The 23,412-nt window shown below is 40.5% G+C and overlaps 2 protein-coding genes across 5 annotated transcripts in view; one reads left to right on the top strand and one right to left on the bottom strand.

The window, feature by feature from the left end:
* The window catches only part of uhmk1 (U2AF homology motif (UHM) kinase 1), a 33,348-nt gene extending 27,831 nt beyond the window's left edge, over positions 1 to 5,517 (bottom strand). The window contains exon 1 of the mRNA XM_072274208.1: positions 5,033 to 5,517. Within this exon, the coding sequence (XP_072130309.1) occupies positions 5,033 to 5,354 (322 nt within the window). The 5' untranslated portion in view covers positions 5,355 to 5,517. The remainder of the gene's footprint in view (positions 1 to 5,032) is intronic.
* nuf2 (UF2 component of NDC80 kinetochore complex) overlaps positions 5,225 to 23,412 on the top strand; it is an 83,442-nt gene continuing 65,254 nt past the window's right edge. The window contains exons 1-2 of one of the 4 annotated variants that reach the window (XM_072274202.1): positions 5,225 to 5,712; positions 8,248 to 8,541. In XM_072274202.1, the coding sequence (XP_072130303.1) occupies positions 8,496 to 8,541 (46 nt within the window). In that variant the 5' untranslated portion in view covers positions 5,225 to 5,712; positions 8,248 to 8,495. Of the gene's footprint in view, positions 5,713 to 7,593; positions 8,542 to 9,102; positions 9,330 to 18,572; positions 18,598 to 23,412 lie in introns of those variants that run through there. The other 3 variants (XM_072274203.1, XM_072274204.1, XM_072274207.1) reach the window with 3 other exon arrangements.

Raw genomic sequence — 23,412 nt, 5'->3', positions numbered from 1 at the left:
GAGCTGGTAAATGAAGATGTCTTTGCTGTAATTCAATTATTTTTGGAAAGTTTACATATACCATAAAAAATTTAAATATGTCATTACTAAAGTTTAAGTAGCTATTTATCAACAGAGACAGCTCCATTTACTGGGTCTATCCATTTTTGAACCTATTTTAAATTTTGGACGAATTCATGTGTTAACATCTTTTGTTTCTGTAATATCTACTGTATCACTGGCCACGATGTTAAACAGAAGCCTAGTCATGTGGCTATAAAAGATAATGTGACATTATCTGAAGGCAAGCAAGAGGTTTGCTGTCTTCCTTCCATAATCATCCTTCAAACACATTAAGTTGTAATGGGATAGCACACTTGTGCAGCTGTACAGATTCTGCTTCCTAGCTCCAACGAAGAGTTCAGTCCTGGTCCCTAGTGTTATATGTGTGGAATTTCCACTCTCTGGGATGCTCCAATTTCATCAAAAAATCCATGGTTTGCTGGGTTGATTGTCTCCATCGTGTAGATGAGTGTAGAATAATGGGGGAGGGGAGAGAAAGAGGAATTGATGGGAATATGGGAAATAGGCTAGGATATGATTGGTGTAAAAAATTGGTGCTTGCTGGTCGGCACAGACTTGGTGAGCTGTCTTCATTACTATTAACCAGTCATTTGTCTTTCTTGCTGTTTATATAGCTGCACCTTCATAATGCCAATGGCCACTTTATTAGATATGAAAGCTTTTGGAGCATTCTGCACTTGAGGTAATGCTTGAAATGAAATTCTTCAAATGTTGTTTTGTTTTACTGGAATCTAACCCTGTCCCCAAATTAGATCTAATATATAAAGGCCTATTAAATTATTTCCCGTTTTAATTTTATACAGGGGGTTCTAAACATACTATGCTCTGTAAATCAAATGATTTAGATTTCTAAGAAAGGAATGTCCTTTCAGATAAAATAATCAGTGCTGATGGGACTAATAGCAAGCAGTACTAGATAAACACTTTACACTACACAGTATTAGATCTGCACTCTATGAATCATCCTGATCCAGTGCATTTCAAATTTTGGTGGTAAAATCAATATTTGAGTATAACTGATTTGATGAAATTACTTTACAATGTATTCACTATCTTTACTATCCTGTTCAGAAATGCAGAGTTTAATTACAAGTTATGTTCATATTTTTAAACAACTAAAGGACTTTTGGAAACCTAGTTAACTTTAACATTGCATACCAACAACAAATTCACACTTAATTCTACTTTTAAAGCACTTCAGTGGGGCTTTTTTATACAATACTGAGGGTCTACATTTTTGATCATTTGCATTTCTTTTAAAGCTCTGGATATCCAAGAGCTGTGTGGCTGCAGGTATAAATTGATCCACCCTTTTCAAATGGAAAAGGCTTGCCCGTCAGAGTGATGTATCATCTGGGTAACTTGATCCGAAAAGACATTAGAATGTTCTTCTCTTATCTGTTGTTAAATTTCCTGGAACTTTTGCTACACTACCACAAAAGTTACAAATTATATGCGCCTGCTTAAATAAAAATTGTAGCTGTATACGTTAATCTTCTTTTGACCTTCCTCAATACTATAATACTAAGGAAACAAATTAGTATAACAGAAGAGTAAAATAAAAATCTTAAATAAAAACAGAAGCTAGAAATATTCAGCAGGTCAGGAAACAACGCAGTTAATGTTTCAGAACAATTTTTTTATATCATAACTGGTGAAAGTTGAGGAGAAATATACAACAATATGCAGGAAGAAAGAACAAAAGGGGATGTCTGTAGAAGGGTATGAGACAAGACAGCACAAATGACAAAATGAGTTTACACTGCAAAATAAAAATATTGTACTTAATAACTTCCTGGTCCTTGTTCTCGTATTGTGTTGTACTTTATTTTGTAATTTTACATTTGTTTCAATACAGTTGCTTTTCCTTGATTTCATTTTCATTGATCCAATTATGTGCTTATTACATTCGATCCTTTGCTTTCCCAGGATATTTAACCTTTAATTTTAAAAGTAGCCACTTATACTTTCAGAATTACTTTCGCATAATCTTCTTTAATATTACTCAGCACAATAAACACATTATATGTGTGGTTTGATTATTTACTGGACTGCTTACTATGATATTGCAAGAACTACTGCATCATAATCATTACCACCAGTTTACTGAATCCACATGGCACAACTTCCCAGGCTCTATCTAGTTACGCGTGGGACAAATACTGCCATCTGTGAGACAAATATTTTTATAATAGAAGAGAAATGGCACATGGAAATGTAATGAAGTACCTTTTCTAGAGCATTAAATTACTGTCATTGTCAAAGATACAGTTTACCCAATCACATAATGATACTATAAAATAATTACTTCCTAATTGTGATTGCACTTATTATGGCTCAAATGGCAGAGACATTTGATTCAACCATAGAGGGAAAGGACCTCTTTTCAAGCCAGCTGTGACAATGGTAAAGTCAAATTAAGTTCAAACATCTGATCAGAACAGAAGTGGTGATGTGCTGAATAAAAACTTGTTCTATGAATATAGTGAGCAACAAACAAAGAATCCAAAATGGAGAAGACAGTAAACAATGTGGAAATTAACAATGGAAAAAAACATTTTTACAGAAGCATAGTGTTTAAAACTAAACATTAAAATATTAGTTGCATTATTTCAGTTCCTATCATAAGTTCCTCTGAAGCCAAGGTCTTTCGGATAGAGCATTTTGATCAGAGTGTGGGTATGATACAAAATCTTCAAATGTTGTTCTAGCTATGCTTTCATATTTACCAAGAGGACAGTGTTTTCCCTGATCTGACCTTCTACAAATAATTGTAATATCACTGCAATGTCACAAGGTATGTATAAGATATGATACAATTGTAAAATACATGTTACTCTCCTCCATGCATTTTTCCAAGTGCTTTGATAACAAGGGCCAAGAAAAAAAATTGCGTACTAAAAAATCCTCATTGCATAGAAATAGAAATGAGTAACCAGTATAGTGATTGTGCAAAACATCTGATGTGATAGACTGGGATGCGTGTTAATCAGCACACAATTTGTTTGTTCATCAATTTATTTTCATACAATCCTCTTCAGCCTTCAACACCTGCAGTGATCACAATATATTTTTAATTGAAATTATACACACTGAAACAGTTGTGCACACAAATAATTGGAAAATTAAAACTTCTTTTGCCACATGAACTTGTTTTCAGGTTGATATAAAAGATATTTTAATATTCAAACAGAAATGCAATTCACTCTGTTGAACTGTCTAAAAATACATTATTATTAGGCACACCTAATCACTAGTTTAGTAACAGTACAGCACTCCAATCATTTTGCATTACATGGACTTTTTTTTATTCTAATTGTTTTCTTTCTCGTAAAAGTTGTTTAAGTTCTTCTTGTGAATCATCTGTCTTTGATGCTATATTCCTAAGATGCTGCTGCAAGTAACATTTTTTCATTGCTCCTGTGCATACATGTACTTGTGCAAATGACTATGTACTCAACTTTTACTTTTGATATTCTGTATTTTAAGCTGGTTCCTGGTTTTCTACATTACTCCTACACTTAAAGTATTGTTTGCCGGAAAGGTGCAAAAGAAAAATTGGCTACAGGCCTCTCAAAAAGGTAGGGCAACAAACTTAAGATTGTTTTTTTTTGAATAAGTACACCTTCCCCCAGGGATATTCACATGTGCACTGGTTTCCTGGTGTAAATTCATTCTAGAAAGTTTCTCATCACTTACATTTTCATGATTCCAAACGACAAGGCACATGTGTTTCATCCATTTATGTCTGTTCTGAATATGCTTAATGTTAACTGCAATATATCTTGACAGTGATAATTTATGTATACTTCTCATTGAGCTATTTGAATACCTGTAATACTAATGGCTGTACAGTTGCCTTCTTCAAATGGACACTGATTTGGAAAAAAAAGGCAAGGAGCAATTAGATTACAGTCCACATGATATGCAAATTCTAATTTACCACCTCATTTTTATTCAATGTAATCTAGTTTTAGTAGCATTACATACTGCAGTGCATCAAGATTATGCTTAGTCTACCTGTACACTCAGATCATTGTAAAACACTTGGTAGCCAATGAAGCTCTTCTAAAGTAGAGCTATGTTTAAACACAGCAAAAGAATATGCAAACAACTGGCAATTATTAACTTATTTTGGATACTGACTGGGCATAAATAATGAAATGTTTCCCTGAAATTGTGCCACAGCATATTTTATATTAACCCAATGGAGCAGATGGGGTCTGATATAAAATTTAATTGTATAGCAGCATCTGTGATAGGCTGAAACTTACTAATTGTGTTACATAAATTTAATGATCCAATTGCTGCTGTATCATTTCTTTCCATTTATGCCTTGTTCTGTCATTTCTGCAAATAGACCCAAACAGAAACATCTGATCATAAAGTATGAGGTGAAGGTATGTAATGGTCTAACACCCATTACTAAATGGAAAATGACAGAAATGAACCAAATCAGCATCTGTAAAGAAACACACATTAACAATGCGGGACAGTGATTTGGGAATTAGGTCCTTCACACCTACACTTTAGTTTTGATTGGCAGGGTGGGTGGTGAATTTGGCAGCAACCCACTATAGGCTTTTCGCACGTACAGAGCGTGGGTTGCTATCAAGTTCACACAAAAAGATGGGCATTATTCCACACTTGCTGGTGTCAAAATGCAGTCGCTGAGAATGTACGTGGAGCAGAGAAGGAAAACACAAGCTGCAAGGACAAGTGGTCGGGGATGGCGAACGGCAGGCGGAACTGAGGATGCAGCATCAGTGGTTAGGTGTGGATGGGGGTAATATGCATGGGCCGGGGGCAATGTATAAAAGGGTGTGTGTGGGGGGGGGAAGAGAAGGGTAGCGTGTACCTAGGGTTGTGGGGAGGGCAATACATACTGGGACGGGGTGGCGTGTACCGGGGAACGTTCTTGCCCACAGGTGCCCCGGGCTCCGCTCCCACCAGTCCCTCGGATATTTACCGATGTTCCTGTGGCCCTGCAAGTCCTCCAGGACCCCGCTCTCCGTCAGGAAGCCGTAGTCTGACTTGGTGTCATGAACGAATTGTTTGACGGCGGCCCGCGCCGTCCCCGACGTCACACCATAGACAGCGGCCGAGGAGCCTTTGCCGAGGCATCGCTGCGCCCGCCACAGGCGCCCATTGGCCTGGAAGACTCCCGATGGCGGAAGAACATTGCAGCCCCGCTCCGGCTCTGAGTACCAACCGCGCGCCGCTCCGCCACCGCCGCCGCCACAACCACCGCGGTATCTGGGTCTCGGCCTCGACCCGCCATACATCGCCATGACGTGGCGGCGGCTCGGACGAACTCGCGATCGGCCTTGGTGCGACAGCCTGACTGTAAACAAGGCCGTAGGTCCGGGGCCGACTCCGCCGCCACCCGTTCGATCGATCGGGCCTACACGGTCACGTCATCACCACGCCCCTTTTCAGAGCCCTACAAACAAACGCATGACGTAATTGACTCCGGGTCTCTGATTGGGTTATTCAGGGTCCGGAAAACCGAGTTTCATCGAGCGAGACGAGTGCCGAGTTCGTGAAGCCTCTGAAGTTCACCGGAGGTTCGACACTTCAATGAAAGCTGATCAAATAATGAAAGGGCGACCCGTCCCGGGCGGTCACATGAGTGACAAAGCTGCTCCAGTTAAGAGCTTTGATGCCCATATACATACGTTTTTTAATGTTTCTTTAAACAGGGCACTTTTTATTCTCCGTGGAGGAAAAACATCGGAAAGTTACTTCGCAGTGGCTAATTGGTGGCCAGTAGCACCTCTCACACACAAAACAAAAAATAACTTTACTGGAACTGCTTAACCAAGTCACTGCCTTGAAGCAGTTCCGCACCGTTAAAATTTTCCACTGGGTAGATACATCTATCAGTAAAATTTTCCATTTTGTTTAATGGTGTTCCATTTTTATTCCCTTAAAATTAACGTTGATATTCAAATTATTTTGCTAACTTAATTTATTATGCCCTTAATCTTTTTGTGAAACTTAAGTAATTATCTCTATATATCTCCCAATATAGTTCTTAAGTTTTATTTTGCATGCCCTAAATTTATTACAAGGTCTTTTAAATTTACCTTTTATTTTTACTAATCAATTTTGTATTCATTGACTATTTATAACCATTATACCGTAACTTGATATGCTTTTTATTCATGCCTAACAACTTTGGTGTTAATTTTTCTAATTCTCTGACTCTCCCTTTTCTAGTTTAAAGTCAGATCACCAAACTCCAACGGGATCCCACCGCTAAGCACATCTTTCCCTCCAGCCCCCCACCCCGCTTTCCGCAGGGATCGCTCCCTACGCGACTCCCTTGTCCATTCGTCCCTACTATCCCTTCCCACCGATCTCCCTCCTGGCACTTGTAAGCGGAACAAGTGCTACACATGCCCTTACACTTCATCCCTTACCACCATTCAGGGCCCCAGACAGTCCTTCCAGGTGAGGCGACACTTCTCCTGTGAGTCGGCTGGGGTGATATACTGCGTCCAGTGCTCCCAATGCGGCCTTCTATATATTGGCGAGACCCAACGCAGACTGGGAGACCTTTGCTGAACACCTACGCTCTGTCCGCCAGAGAAAGCAGGATCTCCCAGTGGCCACACATTTTAATTCCACGTCCCATTCCCATTCTGATATGTCTATCCACGGCCTCCTCTACTATCAAGATGAAGCCACACTCAGGTTGGAGGAACACCACCTTGTATTCTGTCTGGGTAGCCTCCAACCTGATGGCATGAACATTGACTTCTCCAACTTCCGTTAATGCCCCACCTCCCCCTGGTACCCCATCCATTATTTATTTATTATTATTATTTTCCCTCTCTCCTTTCTCTCCCTCTGTCCCTCTCACTATACTCCTTGCCTATCCTCTGGACTTTCTCCCTCCCCCTTTCTTTCTCCCTAGGCCTCCCATCCCACGATCCTCTCATATCCCTTTTGCCAATCAACTTTACAGCTCTTAGCTCCATCCCTCCCCCTCCTGTCTTCTCTTATCATTTCTGATCTCTCCCTCCCTCTCCCACTTTCAAATCTCTTACTATCTCTTCTTTCGGTTAGTCCTGATAAAGGGTCTCGGCCTGAAACATGGACTGTACCTCTTCCTATAGATGCTGCCTGGCCTGCTGCGTTCACCAGCAATTTTTATGTGTTGCTTGAAATTCCAGCATCTGCAGATTTCCTTGTGTTCACCAACCTTACTCATCTTTTTCTCTTTCATCCAACAGTAAAGATAATTAATAACCATAACTGGGTAATTGTTTGCTTCCAAAAGGAAGCCAATAGTTGTTAATACACTTAAGAACAATGGGCCCATATCCTCTATGTAGTTGTGTGGATTCATTTCTATATATTATTTGTGATATTTCAATGTTTTAAATATCTTATGGTTTTTATTTCCATATTTTCCTTAAGTTTCTAAGATCAAAATAGACTACAGATCACACATACTTTGATATTCCTCTTTATGTTATTTTAGTAAGAACATTAGTTCAACTATTTTCATTATTAATTCTCAAATATATTTAATTTCAATTTAACATTATTCTCAAATATGTATAAAACATGAACATACTTTTGGCGAAAACATTCTTCTGCCATTCCGCAACAATCTCATCAGTTAATGATCTTCTTTTGTTTTTTTCCTATTATAATACCAACCACCCTCCAAGAGGACCAAAACACTGTCGTGGTTTGGAAGGCTGTGTGGCCTTAATGATCTGTAGACCTATATTGGCTGGAGTCAGGGCTGTATGTTTTATGTAGGTGTTAAGAGTGATTTTTGTGTTTAGGTCATTTACATTTAGCAAATGGCTTTGGCCACTAGTCTTCTGTTACTTGACAATGTATTGTGGATTTAGTTTGTAACAATGTATTTCCTAAAAGCTGTGAATCCCAGTCCAGACACTGCTGGCGCCTGTGGGATGGATGTAATCTGAAGGTGTGAAGTTTGTATGTAGCTTCAAAAGAAAGCATTGTCTATACTTTGTAAATATGGATTGCCCTTTGTGCTTAGCAAATAAATATTGAGCCCCACACTGGGCCAGCAGACCTTTCCACCAAAAGCATCTCCATACGATGCCTGCTGTATCTCGTTTTGTTGCATAAAGAAGATGCTTTGTATCTAACAGTAACTCTCTCTCTCTGGTGATTTCATTCATGCAACAACAGTAGGGTCACCGATACTGAACAGGTCAAAGGGTAGAGGCCAGGCAGAGAGTGGCCCACTGGTCCACCAGCTTCGGGGGTTCAGCTCAGGACTGGTAAAACAAAATTGTTACAGAAGTAGCAGTGAAGAATCCTTCTACATCTGAGTGCCACGGTATCCCTGGGTCCCACTGGGACTTGCATGACTGGCAGTAGAGAAAACAGAGAAGATGCAACTGACATGATGAAGGAAGCCCTGAACACCGCCAGGGATGGAGGACCTTTATTGCTTCCGAAACACTAATGACATAATTGACAGTAAGTAAGTAATAACAACTGCGATCAAATGATATATCCTGTATATAGATCTTTCGATCACCATCATTATGTACTGTGTTGTATAATTTTGTAGTGGAACCAAAATCTGATAAAAAGGTCTAAATTTAACAGGCACAGTTGAATTGAATTGCATAACATTGATATATATGACTGCAGTATTTTCCTCTTCTTTTCCATTATCTTTGAACCAGTTAACTGTAAGAGTTCAGTGAAATTTAGATTTGAAAATGATCCCTTTAGAGTTTTATCGAACTTGTTCAAAGCACTTCTTCAGCAGATTATTCTCTGAATCCAGGACAATCTTGTAAGGCTGCCAACTCTAAACACACCCTTTAGACGTTTAGGGCTCTACAATATGACGGCTAGAATACCTTTCTACACTTTCTAACCATCTGTGGAATTAGGAACAAACTGATACATTTAAAAAAAATGTTAGATTACTAAATATTTACAGAGAACAGTGCTCGCTCAGTGCCTCCGGAGTAGGAATATATGATGTCCTTTTTGTATCTGGATCGTGCAGCAACTGGATGCATCCGGCATTTTGCATTATTCCAGAATTCCGTGGATGAAAACCTATTGCCAGCTCGCGTCATTTGATCAGCACAAGCCTCGTTCCGTTCAGAACAATTGGTACAGTATCTTGAGCCGGCCCGATCCCGCACAGCCCAGTGACGAGTGACGAGCCCGATGAGGTCATGCGCTGGGCCGTTGACGTCGAACGCGCCAACTTTCAATGTTCGAAGACGCCGTGGCGGTTGGAGTAGGTAAGCGCGAGCTTGTTTTCGGGAGGTTTGCGATGGTCGTTGTCAACAAGAGTACGGCGCCAGTTGCTGTGTTTGGAGTAGCACTGTCTTTTTGTGTTTTCTTTTCTGTCAGTGCCTTTGTTCTACCTCCACAGAAACCTTTAACGGTCTTTTATTTTGGTCTAAGGGAATGTGCAGACAATTGAATGTGACAGCTCGGGCCGTGCTGGTTATAGTTTCTCTCCCCTGGTGGTTTATTATTTTTTTAACGCTACATTATAGTGAAGTGTCAAAGTTGCGCCCCAATCGGCTTGTTAGAAATTGCTCTGTACACATAAAACGAAAAGCGGTCGAACTTGGCGACACATCTGAAACTTGTCGGCAATCAGTTTTTCGTCTGCGCATGCTCTATTGAATGAGCGACCGGCCCTAAGGACACCGCCGTTATGTTTGCGCATGCTCGGCCTCCGTTTGGCGCTTGCTCAGTTAGTCAGGAGCCGGCTTTATAACTTCGGTCCTTTCAATATAGGATTGACGAGAAACTCCGCTGCTTTATTGGAGTATACATTTTCGATGGACTCCTAAGATGCTGAGTTTTGATTATGTACGTGCAATGTATAAAGAAAGCATCTCCTTCTTAAGCCCATCCTCCTCCACCTCTAGTTTAAATTCCATGCGGAATATTTTGAAGGATCAAGAACCAAGAACGATATGTTCAATATCTAAAATAATTTCCCAAAGTGCATAACTGAATACGATAGAGGCGTTTCCGAGGCTCCTAAATATGCACATGAATGTACTGAGAATTTATTCTTTTGTTATAATTTTCTCAACGCTCTAGCAGCAGATTCCACATACGTATACAGTTGGTCCTCAAGTTCCTTGTAAATATTTCCCTCTCATCTTAAACCTATGCATTCTACTGCTTGATTTCCCCAACCCTTGGGAAAATACTGAGTGCTTTCACCCTATCTGCACGGCTCATGATCTTATATACTTTTCGACAAGATCACCTCTAAGTCTCCTACACTCCAAGCAATAAAATCCTAGCCTCTTCAAACTCCCCCTATAATTGACTCCCACAAATCCTGGCAACATCCTTACAAATCTGTTCTGTCCTCTAACATTTTAATAATCACTTTCCTATAGTGGGGAAAGCTGAACTCAGTATTCCAAGTGTGACCCCGCTAGTGTCTTGTATAACTGTGCCATGACCTCCCAACTTCTATATTTAATGCCCTGACCAATGAAGATCAGTGTGGCAAAAGATTCTTCACTGTTCTCTCTACCTGTGGTTCATTTCAGAGTATCATGTATTTGCGCTCAAGCTTTACACTTCCCAGGGCCCTACTATTCACCTGGCATTAATCTAAATGGTGTTATATTTGAATGCACACAATATATAGTCAAGACCATAAGATTTAGGAGCAGAATTAGGCGATTTGGCCCATTGAGTCTACGCCACGATTTCATCATGGCTGATCCATTTTTCCCCTCAGTCCCAAATTTCTGTCTTCTCCCCATATCCCTTATGTCCTTGAGTTTGAGGACAGAGAGGAAATTAAGAACCTGGTGGTATGGTGCGAAAACAATAACCTATCCCTCAACGTCAGCAAGATGAAGGAATTGGTTGTTGACTTCAGAAGGAGTAGCAGACTGCATGACCCAATTTACATCTTTCTTGCGCAAGTGGAACAGGTCAAGAGCTTTAAGTTCCTCAGGGTCAATATCACAAATGACCTGACTTGGTCCAACCAAACAGAGTTCACTGCCAAGAAGGCCCACCAGTGCCTTTACTTCCTGAGAAAACTAAAGAAATTTGGCCTGTCCCCTAAAACCCTCACTAATTTTTATAGATGCACCGTAGAAAGTATTCTTCTAGGGTGCATCACAACCTGGAATGGAAATTGTCCTGTCCAAGACCGAAAGAAGCTGCAGAAGATCGTGAATACAGTGCAGCATATCACACAAACCAATCTTCTGTCCGTGGACTCACTTTACACCACATGCTGTCAGAGCAGTGCTGCCAGGATAATCAAGGACATGACCCACCCAGCCAACACACTTTTTGTCCCTCTTCCCTCCGGGAGAAGGCTCAGGAGCTTGAAGACCCGTACGGGCAGATTTGGGAGCAGCTTCTTTCCAACTGTGATAAGACTGCTGAACGGATCCTGACCCAGATCTGGGCCGTACCTTCCAAATATCCGGACCTGCCTTTCGGTTGTTTTGCACTACCTTACTTTCCATTTTTCTATTTTCTATTTATGATTTATAATTTAAATTTTTAACATTTACTATCGATTTGTAATCCAGGGAGCGGGAAATGCAGAATCAAATATCGCTGTGATGATTGTACGTTCTAGTATCAATTGTTTGACAATGAAGTATAAAGTCCTGACTATTCAAGAATTTATCAACCTCTGCCTTAAATATACTCAGTGATTTGGCCTCCACAGCTGGCCGGCAACAGATTCACCACTCTTGGCTAAAGAAATTCCTCCTCATCTCTGTTCTGAAAGGACATCCTTCTATCCTGAGGTTGCGTGCTCCGGTCTTAGACTCCCCTAGCAAAGGAAGCATCCTTTCCACATCCACCTTATCGAGGCTTTTCAACATTCGATAGGTTTCAATTAGGTTACCCCTCATTCTTCTGAATTCCAGTGAGTAGAGGCCCAGAGCCATCAAATGCTCCTTATGTGACAAGCCTTTCAATCCTGGAATCATTTTTTGTGAACCTCTTTTGAAGCCTCTCCAATGTCAGCACATCCTTTCTTGGCCCAAAACTGCTCATAATACTTGATATGAAGAAACTTTGAGATGGGATGCGAGCCAATTTTCGACTCTGTTTCACTGTTTAAAACGTCGAGGAAGACTGAGACATCGAGGCGAATGCAGAAGTGTCAGTGTCAACTGCCTGCATTTGATCGCTGCTGGAGAAGGAGTCTGAGCGATCTATGATGTGTGGCTTGCTGTGGCAGCCGGTAGGCCTTTTTGCTTTGTGTGGTGTTCCTCTCTTTCGATGAATATCGGTGATATCATATGATGGTATCGTGGTTTTGCGTTGACGGAATGGACTATTGCATTTATGGACAGTGGAATTTTTCAGACATAGTTTTTATTCATCACTTGTTACTCTGCTGTTTTCTGAGGGGAGGGTGTTCGGGGTTTGATATTTTAGAGTTTTGTGTGGTGGAGGTGTTGTTTTTAAGTGGTCAATATTTCTGTTCCGTTTAGGTGGGGGAGTGTTTTAATTATCGGGATGCTGGTCTTTTTTGAACGGGTCATGAGGGAGTGTTGGGTTTGATGTTTCTCTCTGAATGCCCTTCATGTTCTTTCTTTGTTTCGTGGCTATCAGGAGAAATACAGATTTCATTAAGTTTTACATGGATACAAGCGTTGATAAATGAAAATTTGAACCTTTGAAATGAGGCCTCAGAGCTTTATAAAGTCTCAACATTATATCCTTGCTTTACATTTTAGTCCTCCCGAAATGCAATCCTCACCATTGACTTGACCTGCAAATTAACCTTTAGGGAATCCTGTACAAGAACTCCCAAGTCCCTTTGCAACTCAGATTTTTGAATTTTCTCACCATTTAGAAAATAGTCTACACTTTTTATTTCTTCTACCAAAGTGCATGACCATACTTTCTGACACTGTATTCATCTGCCACTTTTCCCTAATCTAAGTCCTCTGTAGCTTCTGCTTCCTCAGATCTTTCTGCCCCACCACCTATCTTCATACCATCTGCAAACTTGGCGACAAAGCCACCAATTCTTTCATCTAAATCATTGACAAATAACAAAAACAAGTAGTCCCAACTCCAGCCTCTGTGAAATGCCACTTGTCACTGGCAGCCAACCAGAAAAGGCTCAGTTTATTTCTGCTCTGCCTGCTGCCAATTAGCCAAATATCTATCTATGCTAGTGTCTTTCCTGTCATACCATGGCAGCCTCCTGTGGCACCTTGTCAAAGGTCTTCTGAAAATCCAAGAACACATCTACTGATTCTCCTTTGTCCATCCTGCTTGTTATTTCTTCAAAGAATTCCAAGAATTCCCTTGAGGAAACCATGCTGACTACGACCTATTTTATCAAGTGCCTTCAAGTACCTCTAAACTACATCCTTAATAGACTCCAATTTCTTCCCATCCACTGAGATCAGACTAACTGGTCTATAATTTCCTTTCTTCTATCTCTCTCCCTTCTTGAAGAGTGGAGTGACATTTGCAATTTTTCAGTCCTCTGGGACTATGCTACAATCAATTGATTCTTGGAAGATCATTACTACTGTCTCCACAATTTCTTCAGCCACCTCTTTCAGAACCTTGGGATCTATGCCATCTGGTGCAGGTGGCTTACTTACCTTCGGACCTTTTGAATTGAATTGACTTTATTGCTTGCATCCTTCATGTACATGAGTAAAAATCTTTGCATTACATCTAAATGTGCAATTTATAGTAATTTATAATAGTATGTACAACAGGATAGTCAATATAACATAGAAATACAGTTGTGTCAGCATGAATGAATCAGTCTGATGGCTTGGTAGAAGAAGCTGTCCCGGAGCCTGTTGGTCCTGGCTTTTATGTTGGGATACTGTTTCCCGGATGGTAGCAGCTGGAACAGTTTGTGCTTGGGGTGACTCGGATCCCCAATAATCCTTTGGGCCCTTTTTACACACCTGTCTTTGTAAATATCCTGAATAGTGGGAAGTTCACATCCACTGATGCGCTGGGCTGTCCACACCACTCTCTGCAGAGTTCTGCGATTGAGGGAAGTACCGTTCCCATACCAGGCAGTGATGTAGCCAGTCAGGATGCTCTCAATTGTGCCCTGACAGAATGATCTTAGGAATTGGGGGCCCACACCAAACTTCTTCGACTGTTGTGCCTTTTTCACCACACAGCTGGAATGTACAGATCATGTGAGATGCTCGGTGATGTTTATGCTGAGGAACTTAAAGCTGTTCACCCTTTTAACCCCAGATCCATTGATGGCAATAGGGGCTAGCCTGTCTCCATTCTACCTGTAGTCCACAATCTGCTCCTTTGTTTTTGTGACATTGGGAGAGAGGTTGTTTTGACACCACTGTCAAGGTGATGACTTCTTCTCTGTGACTACCTCATTATTATTTGAGATTAGGCCAATCAGTGTAGTGTTGCCAGCAAATTTTAATTAGCAGATTGGAGCTGTGGATGGTGACACAGTAATGGATATACATAAGGAGGGGGCATAGGTCATGAGGGGCAGAGGTGAGGGGGCCCACTCTTACCACCTGCCAGCAATCTGACAGGAAGACCAGGATCCAGCTACACAAGGCAGGGTGAAGGCTGAGGTCTCTGAGCTTCTCGTTGAACCTGGAGGGAGTTATGTTGAATGCTCAACTGTAGTCCAAGAACGGTATTCTCACATAAGCATCCTTCTCCAGATATATAAGGATGGTGTGTAGAGCTGCGGCTATTGCGTTATCTATCGATTGGTTGTGTTGGTAGGTGAGCTGTAGGGGATCCAGTGTAGGTGGAAGCATGCTGCAGATGTAGACCTTGACCAACCTCTCAAAGCATTTGCTTATTATTGAGGTGAATGCGACAGGACGCCAGTCATTCAGACATGTTACTTTGGTCTTTTTAGGTACCGGAACAATGGTGGTATTAGTTTCCCAAGAATCTTCTCCCTAGTAATGGCAACTTCACACACTTCTACCTCCTAACACTTTCGAACTTCCAGCATACTCCTAGTGTCTTCCACAGTGAAGACTGATGCAAAATTCTGATTCAGTTCATCTGTTGTTTCTTTGTCCCCCATTACTACCTCAACAGCATCATTTTTACAGTGGTCTGATATTTTTCCCTCTGTTTTACACGTTATGAATCTGAAGAAATTTTTGGTATCCTCTTTAATATTATTGGCTAGCTTGCATTTATATTCTATTTTTCCTCCTTTATGACTTTTTTTTTTAAAGTTTCCTTCGGTTTTTAAAAGCTTCCCGATCCTCTAACTTCCCACCAATTTTGTTCTAATTATACTCTTTGGCTTTAATTTATTCTCTTTGGCTTTAATGTTGGCTGTGACTTCCTTTGCCAGCCACGGTTGTGTCACCCTGCATTTAGAATACCACTTTGGGATGTATATATCTTGGGCCTTCCAAATTGCTCTCAGAAATTCTAACCATTGCTGCTCTGCTATCATCCCTGCTAGTGTCCCTTTCCAATTAATTTTGGCCAGCTCCTCTTTCATGCCTCTGTAATTCCCTTTCTTACACTGATGCTGACACATCTGACTTCAGCTTCCCCTTCTCAAATTGCAGGATGAATTTGATCGTATTATGGTCTCTTCACTTGTTCCCTAAGTGTTCCTTTAGCTCTAATCAATTCTGGTTCATTGTACAGCATCCAGTCAGAATAGCTGATTCCCTAGTGGGCTCAACCACGAGCTGCTCTAGAAAGCTATCTCAGATGCATTTTAGAAATTCCCCTTGGGATCCTGTACCGACCTGATTTTCCCAATCAACCAGCATATTGAAATCCCTCATGACTATCATAACATTGCTCTTTTGACATGCATTTTCTATGTCCTAATGTAATTTGTAGACCCCATCTTTACTACTGTTTGGGGATCTGATATAACTTCCAGCAGGATCCCTTTTTTTTTTTACCCCTGCAGGTCCTTAGCTCTATCCAGAAGTGATTCTAAACCTTCCGATTCTATGTCACCTCTTTCTAATGATTTGGTAGATGATTTTATAATACAGTTAGATTGGCAGGTATGATATTGTGGGCATTACTGAATCGTGGCTGAATGAAGATTATAGTTGGGAGCTCAACATCCAAGGATACACATACACACTCTATGGAAAGGATAGGTGGGTAGCAGAGGGGTGGGGTGACCCTGTTAGGGGAAAAAAATGAAATTAAATCCCTAGAAAGAGGTGATCTACCAATGGAAGATATAGAATCCATGTGGAGTAGAGTTAAGAAACTGCAGGGGTAAGAAGATTGATATGGGAGTTGTACACAGGCCTCTGAACAGGAGCCAGAATGTGGGGTAGAAATTACGAAGGGTGAAAGAAAAAGCAATGTTATGATGGTCATGGGGAATTCAAATATGCAGATAAATTAGGGAAATCAGGTTGGTTCTGGATCCCAAGACAGGGAATTTGTAGAATGCATATGAGATGACTTTTCTTGAGCATTGTGTGGGAACCACTAGGGGAAAGGCAATTCTGGATTGGGTGTTGTGTAATTAACCATATTTGATTAGGGACCCTATGGTAAAGGAACCCTTAGGAGACTGTGACCATAATATGATAGAGTTCATCCTGCATTTTGAGAAGGAGAAGCTGAAGTCGGATGTATCAATATGACAGTTGAGTAAAGGGAACTACAGGGACATGAGAGAGGAGATGGGTAAAGTTGATTGAATGAAGACATGAGCAGGGATGTGGCAGAACAGCAGTGGCTGGAGTTTCTGGGAGTAATTCGGAAGGCATAAGATGAACGCATCCTAAAGATGAAGTACTCTAAACGGAAACCCTTTCTAGGGAAGGGGTGACCAGTATAAGAGGGATGGGTTGCACCTGAATTGGAAGGGAACCAATTTCCTGGCTGGGAGCTTTGCTGATGTTACCCAATAGAGGTTAAGCTAGTTTTACAGGGGGCTAGACACCAAAGCCCCAGGTCGGTAAGGGAAGGACTAGACCAAAGGTAGATGTCAGGGGAAGCACTGAAGGGCAGAAGTGGTATGATGGGTTGGATAGTTTGAAGTATGTATATTTTAATGCTATGAGTATTCGAAGTAATGGTAATGAACTTAGAGCATAGAGCATTACATGGAACTATGATGTTGTAGCTATTACTGAAACTTGGTTGAGAGGGAGGCAGAAATTGGTCATGAATGTGCCATGTTTTTGAAGTTTTAGAAAAGAGAGAAGAAGGGCTGTACCCTCCAAATATCCAGACCTGCCTCTCGGTTTTTTTGCACTACCTTACTTTCCATTTTCTATTTATGATTTATAATTTAAATTTTTAATATTTACTATTGATTTGTACTCTAGGGAGCGGGAAGCACAGAATCAAATATCGCTGTGATGATTGTATGTTCTAGTATCAATTGTTTGGCGACAATAAAGTAAAGATTGGGGGAGGGGAAGAGTTGTACTACTAGTTGGGGACAATATCACAGCTGCACTCGGGAGACATAATGGAGGGGTCAGACACTGGGTCCATTTAGGTAGAACCAAGGGTGCAATCACACTGATGGGATTGTACTACAGACCCACTTATAGCTTCCGGGACATTAAGGAATAGATGTGTAATTAGATTAAGGAAATGTTTTAAAAAAAAATAGGGTTGTTGGCGTGGGGAATTTCAACTTCCCCTAATATAAACTGGGACCTTTGTGTAAGGGTTTAGATGGGCAAAGTTTAAGTGTATCCAGAAAGGTTTCTTAAATCAATATATACACAGTGCAAACACAGGGGCTGTGTTGGACTTGGTGTTGGATAATGAACTTGGCCAGGTGACTGATCTTTCAGTGAATGAAAAGTTAGGGAACAGTGACCACAACTCTTTAACTTTCAGGCTATCTATAGATGAGGATAGGTATGGTTCTCGTAGGAGAGTTTTAAATTGGAGTAGGGAAATTACAAGGGCATTAGGCAGGAACAAAGAAGCATTAATTGGGACCATCTTCTCTCTGGCAAGTCCACATCAGATATGTGGATGGTGTTTTAAGATCAAGCATAAAGTACAGGAAAAATATGTTCCTATTATAAGGAAGGACAGGGATGGAAAGGATGTCGAGAGAGGTCAAGAAGAAAAAGCTTCAGAAGTTAATTTCAAACGTAACACATGAGTATCAGAAAGATAGAAAAGACCTAAATAAAGAATTGGGAGGGCCAGGAGAGGCCATGAAAAGTTCTTGGCTTAAGGTCAGTCCCAGGCATTCTATACATACATCAAGAGTAAAAGGGGTAGGACAACTTGAGGATGGGGGGGGGGTGGAATCATTTGATTGGATGCAGAGAATAATGAGTACTTTGCTTCAGTATTTAAAAGGAAAAGGATATGGAGGACCAAGAGATCAGTGAAGTTTATAAATATGTTGGGATGTTTAGAGTTCAAAGAGTAGGAAGTGTTGCACCTCCCTAATGAGTACTAAGGTGGATAAGTACCCAGGGCCTGATGGGATTTACCCCAGGTTATTGAAGGAAGCAAGAGATGAGATTGCTGGGCCCCTGACTGTATCTTCTTGTCCTCCCTAGATACAGCTAAGATCCTGGAAGACTGGTGAGTAACTAATATTGTACCTCTACTTCAGAAGGGAACAAGGGAAGATCCTGGGAACTATAGAGCAGTGAGTTTCATCAGTTGTAGGGAAATTGCTGGATAAAGTCCTTAGAGACAGGATATGAGCATTTGGCAACCCATTGAGAGCCAGCATGACTTTGTGCGTGGCAAGTTATGCCTTACCAACTTGATTGTTTATTTTGACAAGGTGACAAAAGAGATTGATGGGGGTAGGGCAGGCATGTTGTTTACATGGATTTTGGTAAGGCGTTTGATGAAGTCACCGAGGCTAATCCGGAAGATTAAGATGTATGGGGTCTGCAGCGAATTGGCTATTTGGATTCAGAACATGATTGTGCATAGAAGACAGAGGGTAGTGGCTGAAGGGACTTATTTGATCTAGAGGTCTGCAATCAGTGGCGTTCTGCAGGGATCTGTGCTGGGATCTCTGCTGTTTGTGATGTATATAAATGACCTGGATGAAAATGTTGATGGGTGGGTTATTAAATTTGCCGATGATACCAAGATTGATGGAGTTGTGGATAGTGTAGACGACTGGCAAAGAATACAGCACCATATAGATCAGTTGCAGATATGGGCAGAGAAATGGCAGATGGAGTTTAATCCAGATAGGTGTGAGGTTTGCACCTCAGTAGCTCAAATGCAAGGAGACATTACAATGTTAAGGGCAAGATCCTTAACAGTGTTGCTGAGCAGAGAGATCTTGGGATCCAAGTTCATAGCTCCTTGAAAGTGGCTACACGGGTTGATAAAGTGGTTAAGAAGGTTTATGGAATGCTTGCTTTTATTAGTCAAGGTGTTGATTTCAAAAGTCAGGAGGTTATGTTGCAACTTTATAAATCTTTGGTTAAGCCACATTTGGAGTATTGTGTACATATTTGGTCGCCCCGCTGTAGGAAGGATGTTGAGGCTTTGGAGAGGGTGCAGGAAAAGTTTACCAGGATGCTGCCTGGTTTAGAGGACATGTGCTGTGATGAAAGACTGGATATATTTGGGTTGTTTTCACTGGAGTGCCAGAGGCTGAGGGGAGATCTGATAGAGGTTTACAAGATTGAGAAGCATAGAGAGTGGACGGAGTATCTGGTTCCTCAGGGTTGAAATGTCTAATACCAGAGGGCATGCACTGAAGGTGAGAGGTAAGGTAGTAGGTTGAAGAGGGATGTGAGGGGTAAGATTTTTTACTCATTCATGGATGCCAGGAATGCGCTGGTATGGTGGTAGAGGCTTTTATAAGATGTTTTCATAGGCACATTGATGTAAGGATGATGGAGGGATATGGACATGGTGTAGGTAGGAAAGATTAATGTTTGAGTGTTTTTGATTTGCTTATTAGCTGGTTCAGCACAACATTGTGAGCAGATTGTACTGTTCTATGGGAGGATGACACAACTGTGGCTGATGAGGGAAGTCAAAGACAGCATAAACTCAAAAGAAGGGGTCATATAATACAGGAAAGTTAAAGGATTGGGAAACATTTTAAACAATCAACAGAAGGCAATTAATAAAGCCATTGGAGAGAAAAGATGAAATGTGAACATAAGCTATCCAATAACATAAATCAGTATGCCAAGTTTTTTTTCCAGATGTATAAAGAGTAAAAGTCAACCCATCATATGACGCTCAATGGAAAAACATTGAGGAGGGGATACTTCCCATCCCCATACAGGCAATTTTGGTTGATAACAACCTACAAAGTTACATAAATACTATTGATAACCCGTGGGTGAAATGGACTCTTAAAGTATGGAAAACTATTATAAAAGAATATAAACTAGAGAGAGACATTGCAATTCTTAAATGGTGTGCATGTGACTCTGATTTTACACTGAATAAACTGGATGCTAGATTTAAGGTCTGGACAGCTAAAGGAGTAACAGCTATTTGCAATATAATGAAAGAAGGAACACTGTTCAGTTTTGAAATGCTCAAAGAGAAACACTTATTAGAAAAACAAGACTTTTACCAGTATTTACAGATGTGACAGTATGTTAATAGGTTGGTTAAAAATGTAACCAAGGCAAGTACATGTCTGATACAGCTATTTAGAAAAGCATATAATTCAGACAATGGTATTAGAATTATCTCAAGCATGTATAAGGGTTTGTCAAATCTTAAAACACATTCAACTTCATACAGTAAAACAAAATGGGAGAAGGAGGGAGGGATAATAATATCTGAGGAAGACTGGACAATAATGTGGAGGTATCAATGGAAGTGTACCAGTTCACAGAAATGGAGGGAGTTCAGGTGAAAAACTTGATAAGATATTTTACTACATCCTCTCAGAAATCCCATTATGATAGTAGCCCCCACTGTTTGCTGGAGAAATTGTGGAAATCAAAATGCAAACAATTATCATATTTTCTGGGAATGCCCTGTTATCAAAGACTATTGGAATGGGATACATGATGCCCTATAAGACATCTTTAAATGTGAAATACCTTTAGAGAGTAAGACCATATATTTTGGGTATATACCTCAAGAATGGTTGAAAAGAGATAAATATTTAATGAATGTACTGCTGGTGGCTGGTAAAAAGACCCTTACCAGGAAATGGATATCACAGGAGAGCCCAACTTTAAATGTATGGATGGAAATTACAATGGGCATTTACAAAACAGAGAAGATAACAGCATCTGTTAATCATAAGTTGGAACAATTTTATTCATATTGGGAAAAATGGTTTAACTACATAACACCTCATAGGCCTGATTTTATTCTCACAAGTCAATGAATATGTTGTAAAAAAAAAGATCACTCCATCCTCTACATAGTTTTCTTCTTTCAATTGTTCTTTCTTTCCTCTCTATAAGTGTATACCTCAGATAACTATTATGTGGAGATTTGACAAATATGATTATATGATATATATGTACAGTATCTGAAATACATCTTATGGAAATGTTTGAAATTCAATAAAAAATAAATTACAAAAAAAAAGAGTAAAAATGAGGCGAGAGTGATATCGGATCATTGGAAAATGATACTGGAGATGTAGTAACGGGGGTGAAGAAATGGTGGATGAACTTTAAGTATTTTGCATCAGTCTTCACTGTGGAAGATGCTAGTGATATGCCTTAAGATTTCAAGAATTGCTGGATTTTGGAATGGTTATGGAGGATTGGAAAACTGCAAATGTCACTCTACTCTTTAAGAAGGGAGGGAGACAGAAGGAAGTAAATGCTAGACCAGTTAACCTGACTTTAGTGGTTGGGAAGATGTCAGAGTCCATTATTAGGGATGAAGTTTCAGGGTACTTGGATGCACATGATAAAATAAGCACAAATCCGCATGGTTTCCTTAAGGGCGAATCATGCCTAACATAATTGTTGGAATTCTTTGAGGAAATGACAAGCAGGATAGACAAAAAAACATTTGTGGATGTGGTAAACTTGGATTTTCAGAAGGCTTTTGACAAAGTGCCACACATGAGGCTGCTTAAAAAGATAAGAGCCCATGGTATTACAAGAAAGATACTAGTATTGAAGATTGGCTGTCTGGCATGAGGCAAAGAGGGAGCCTTTTCTGGTTGGCTGCCAGAGACTAGTATTCTACAGGGATCGATGACCACTTCTTTTCATGGTGTTTGTCAATGATTTGGATGACAGAATTGATGGAGTTGTGGACAAGTTTGCAGATGATATACAAGGTAGGTGGAAGGGCAGATAGTCTACGGAAGGACTTGGACAGATTGGTAGAATGGGAAAAGAAGTGATAGATGGAATATAGTGTAAGAAAGTGTATGGTCATACACTTTGGTAGAAGGAATAAAGGTGTAGAATATTTTTGAAACAGGAGAGGAATTCAAAATTCAGAGATGCAAAGGGATTTGGAAGTCCTCGTGCAGGATTCCCTACTGCTTAACTTGTAGGTTGAGCCAATGGTAAAGAAGACGCGCAATGTTACCATTCATTTTGAGAGGACTAGAATAGGATGTAATGGTGAGGCTTTATAAAGCATTGGTTGAATTGCACTTGGAGCATTGTGAGCTGTTTTGGGTGCCTTATCCAAGAAAAGGTGTGCTAGCGTTGGAGAAGGTCCAGAGGAAGTTCATGAAAATGTTTTTGGAAATGAGAGGGTTAATGTATGAGGTGTCTTTAATGGCTGTGGGCCTGTACTCACTGGAGTCTAGAAGAATGAGGGGAATCTCTATCTATCGAATGTTGAAAAGTCTAGATAGAGTTGTCATGCAGAAGATATTTCCTGTGTGACAGTCTAGCACCAGAGGGCATAGCCTCAGAATCGAAGGACATCCATTTAGCAATGAGGAGAAAGTTCTTTAGCCAGAAATGAATCTATTGAATTCTTTGCCACAGACAGTTGTGGAGACCAAGTTTGGGTATGTTTAAAGCAGAGGTGATGAGTTCTTGATTAGTCAGGGCATCAAAGGTTACGGGGAGAAGACAGAATGGGATTGAGAGGGATAATAATACAGCCATGATGGAACTGACTCGATGGGCTGAATAGCCTAATTCTGCTCCTCTGTTTTATCGACTTTGAATTAAACTCTATTTTCCATTCTTCAGTCCACATACTCAGTTGAGTAAGGTTTCTGTAAATTTTGATAACTTTCTTCATTCTTCACTATACTACCCATTTTAGTGTCTTCTGCAAACCTACTAACTAAGCCTTGCACGTTGTTATTCAAACCATTGAAATGCATGACAAACAATGGTCCTAGCAGTGACCCCTGAAACGTACCATGAGTCAATGGCCTTCAGACCAAGAAACAGATTTTCACCATCACACTCTACTACCTGCTGTTAAGCCAATTGCGTATCCAATTAGTTAACT

Source organism: Mobula birostris, chromosome 12 (assembly GCF_030028105.1).
Source record: "Mobula birostris isolate sMobBir1 chromosome 12, sMobBir1.hap1, whole genome shotgun sequence".
NCBI lineage: Eukaryota > Metazoa > Chordata > Chondrichthyes > Myliobatiformes > Myliobatidae > Mobula > Mobula birostris.
This window is presented reverse-complemented; position numbering and strand designations above follow the sequence as displayed.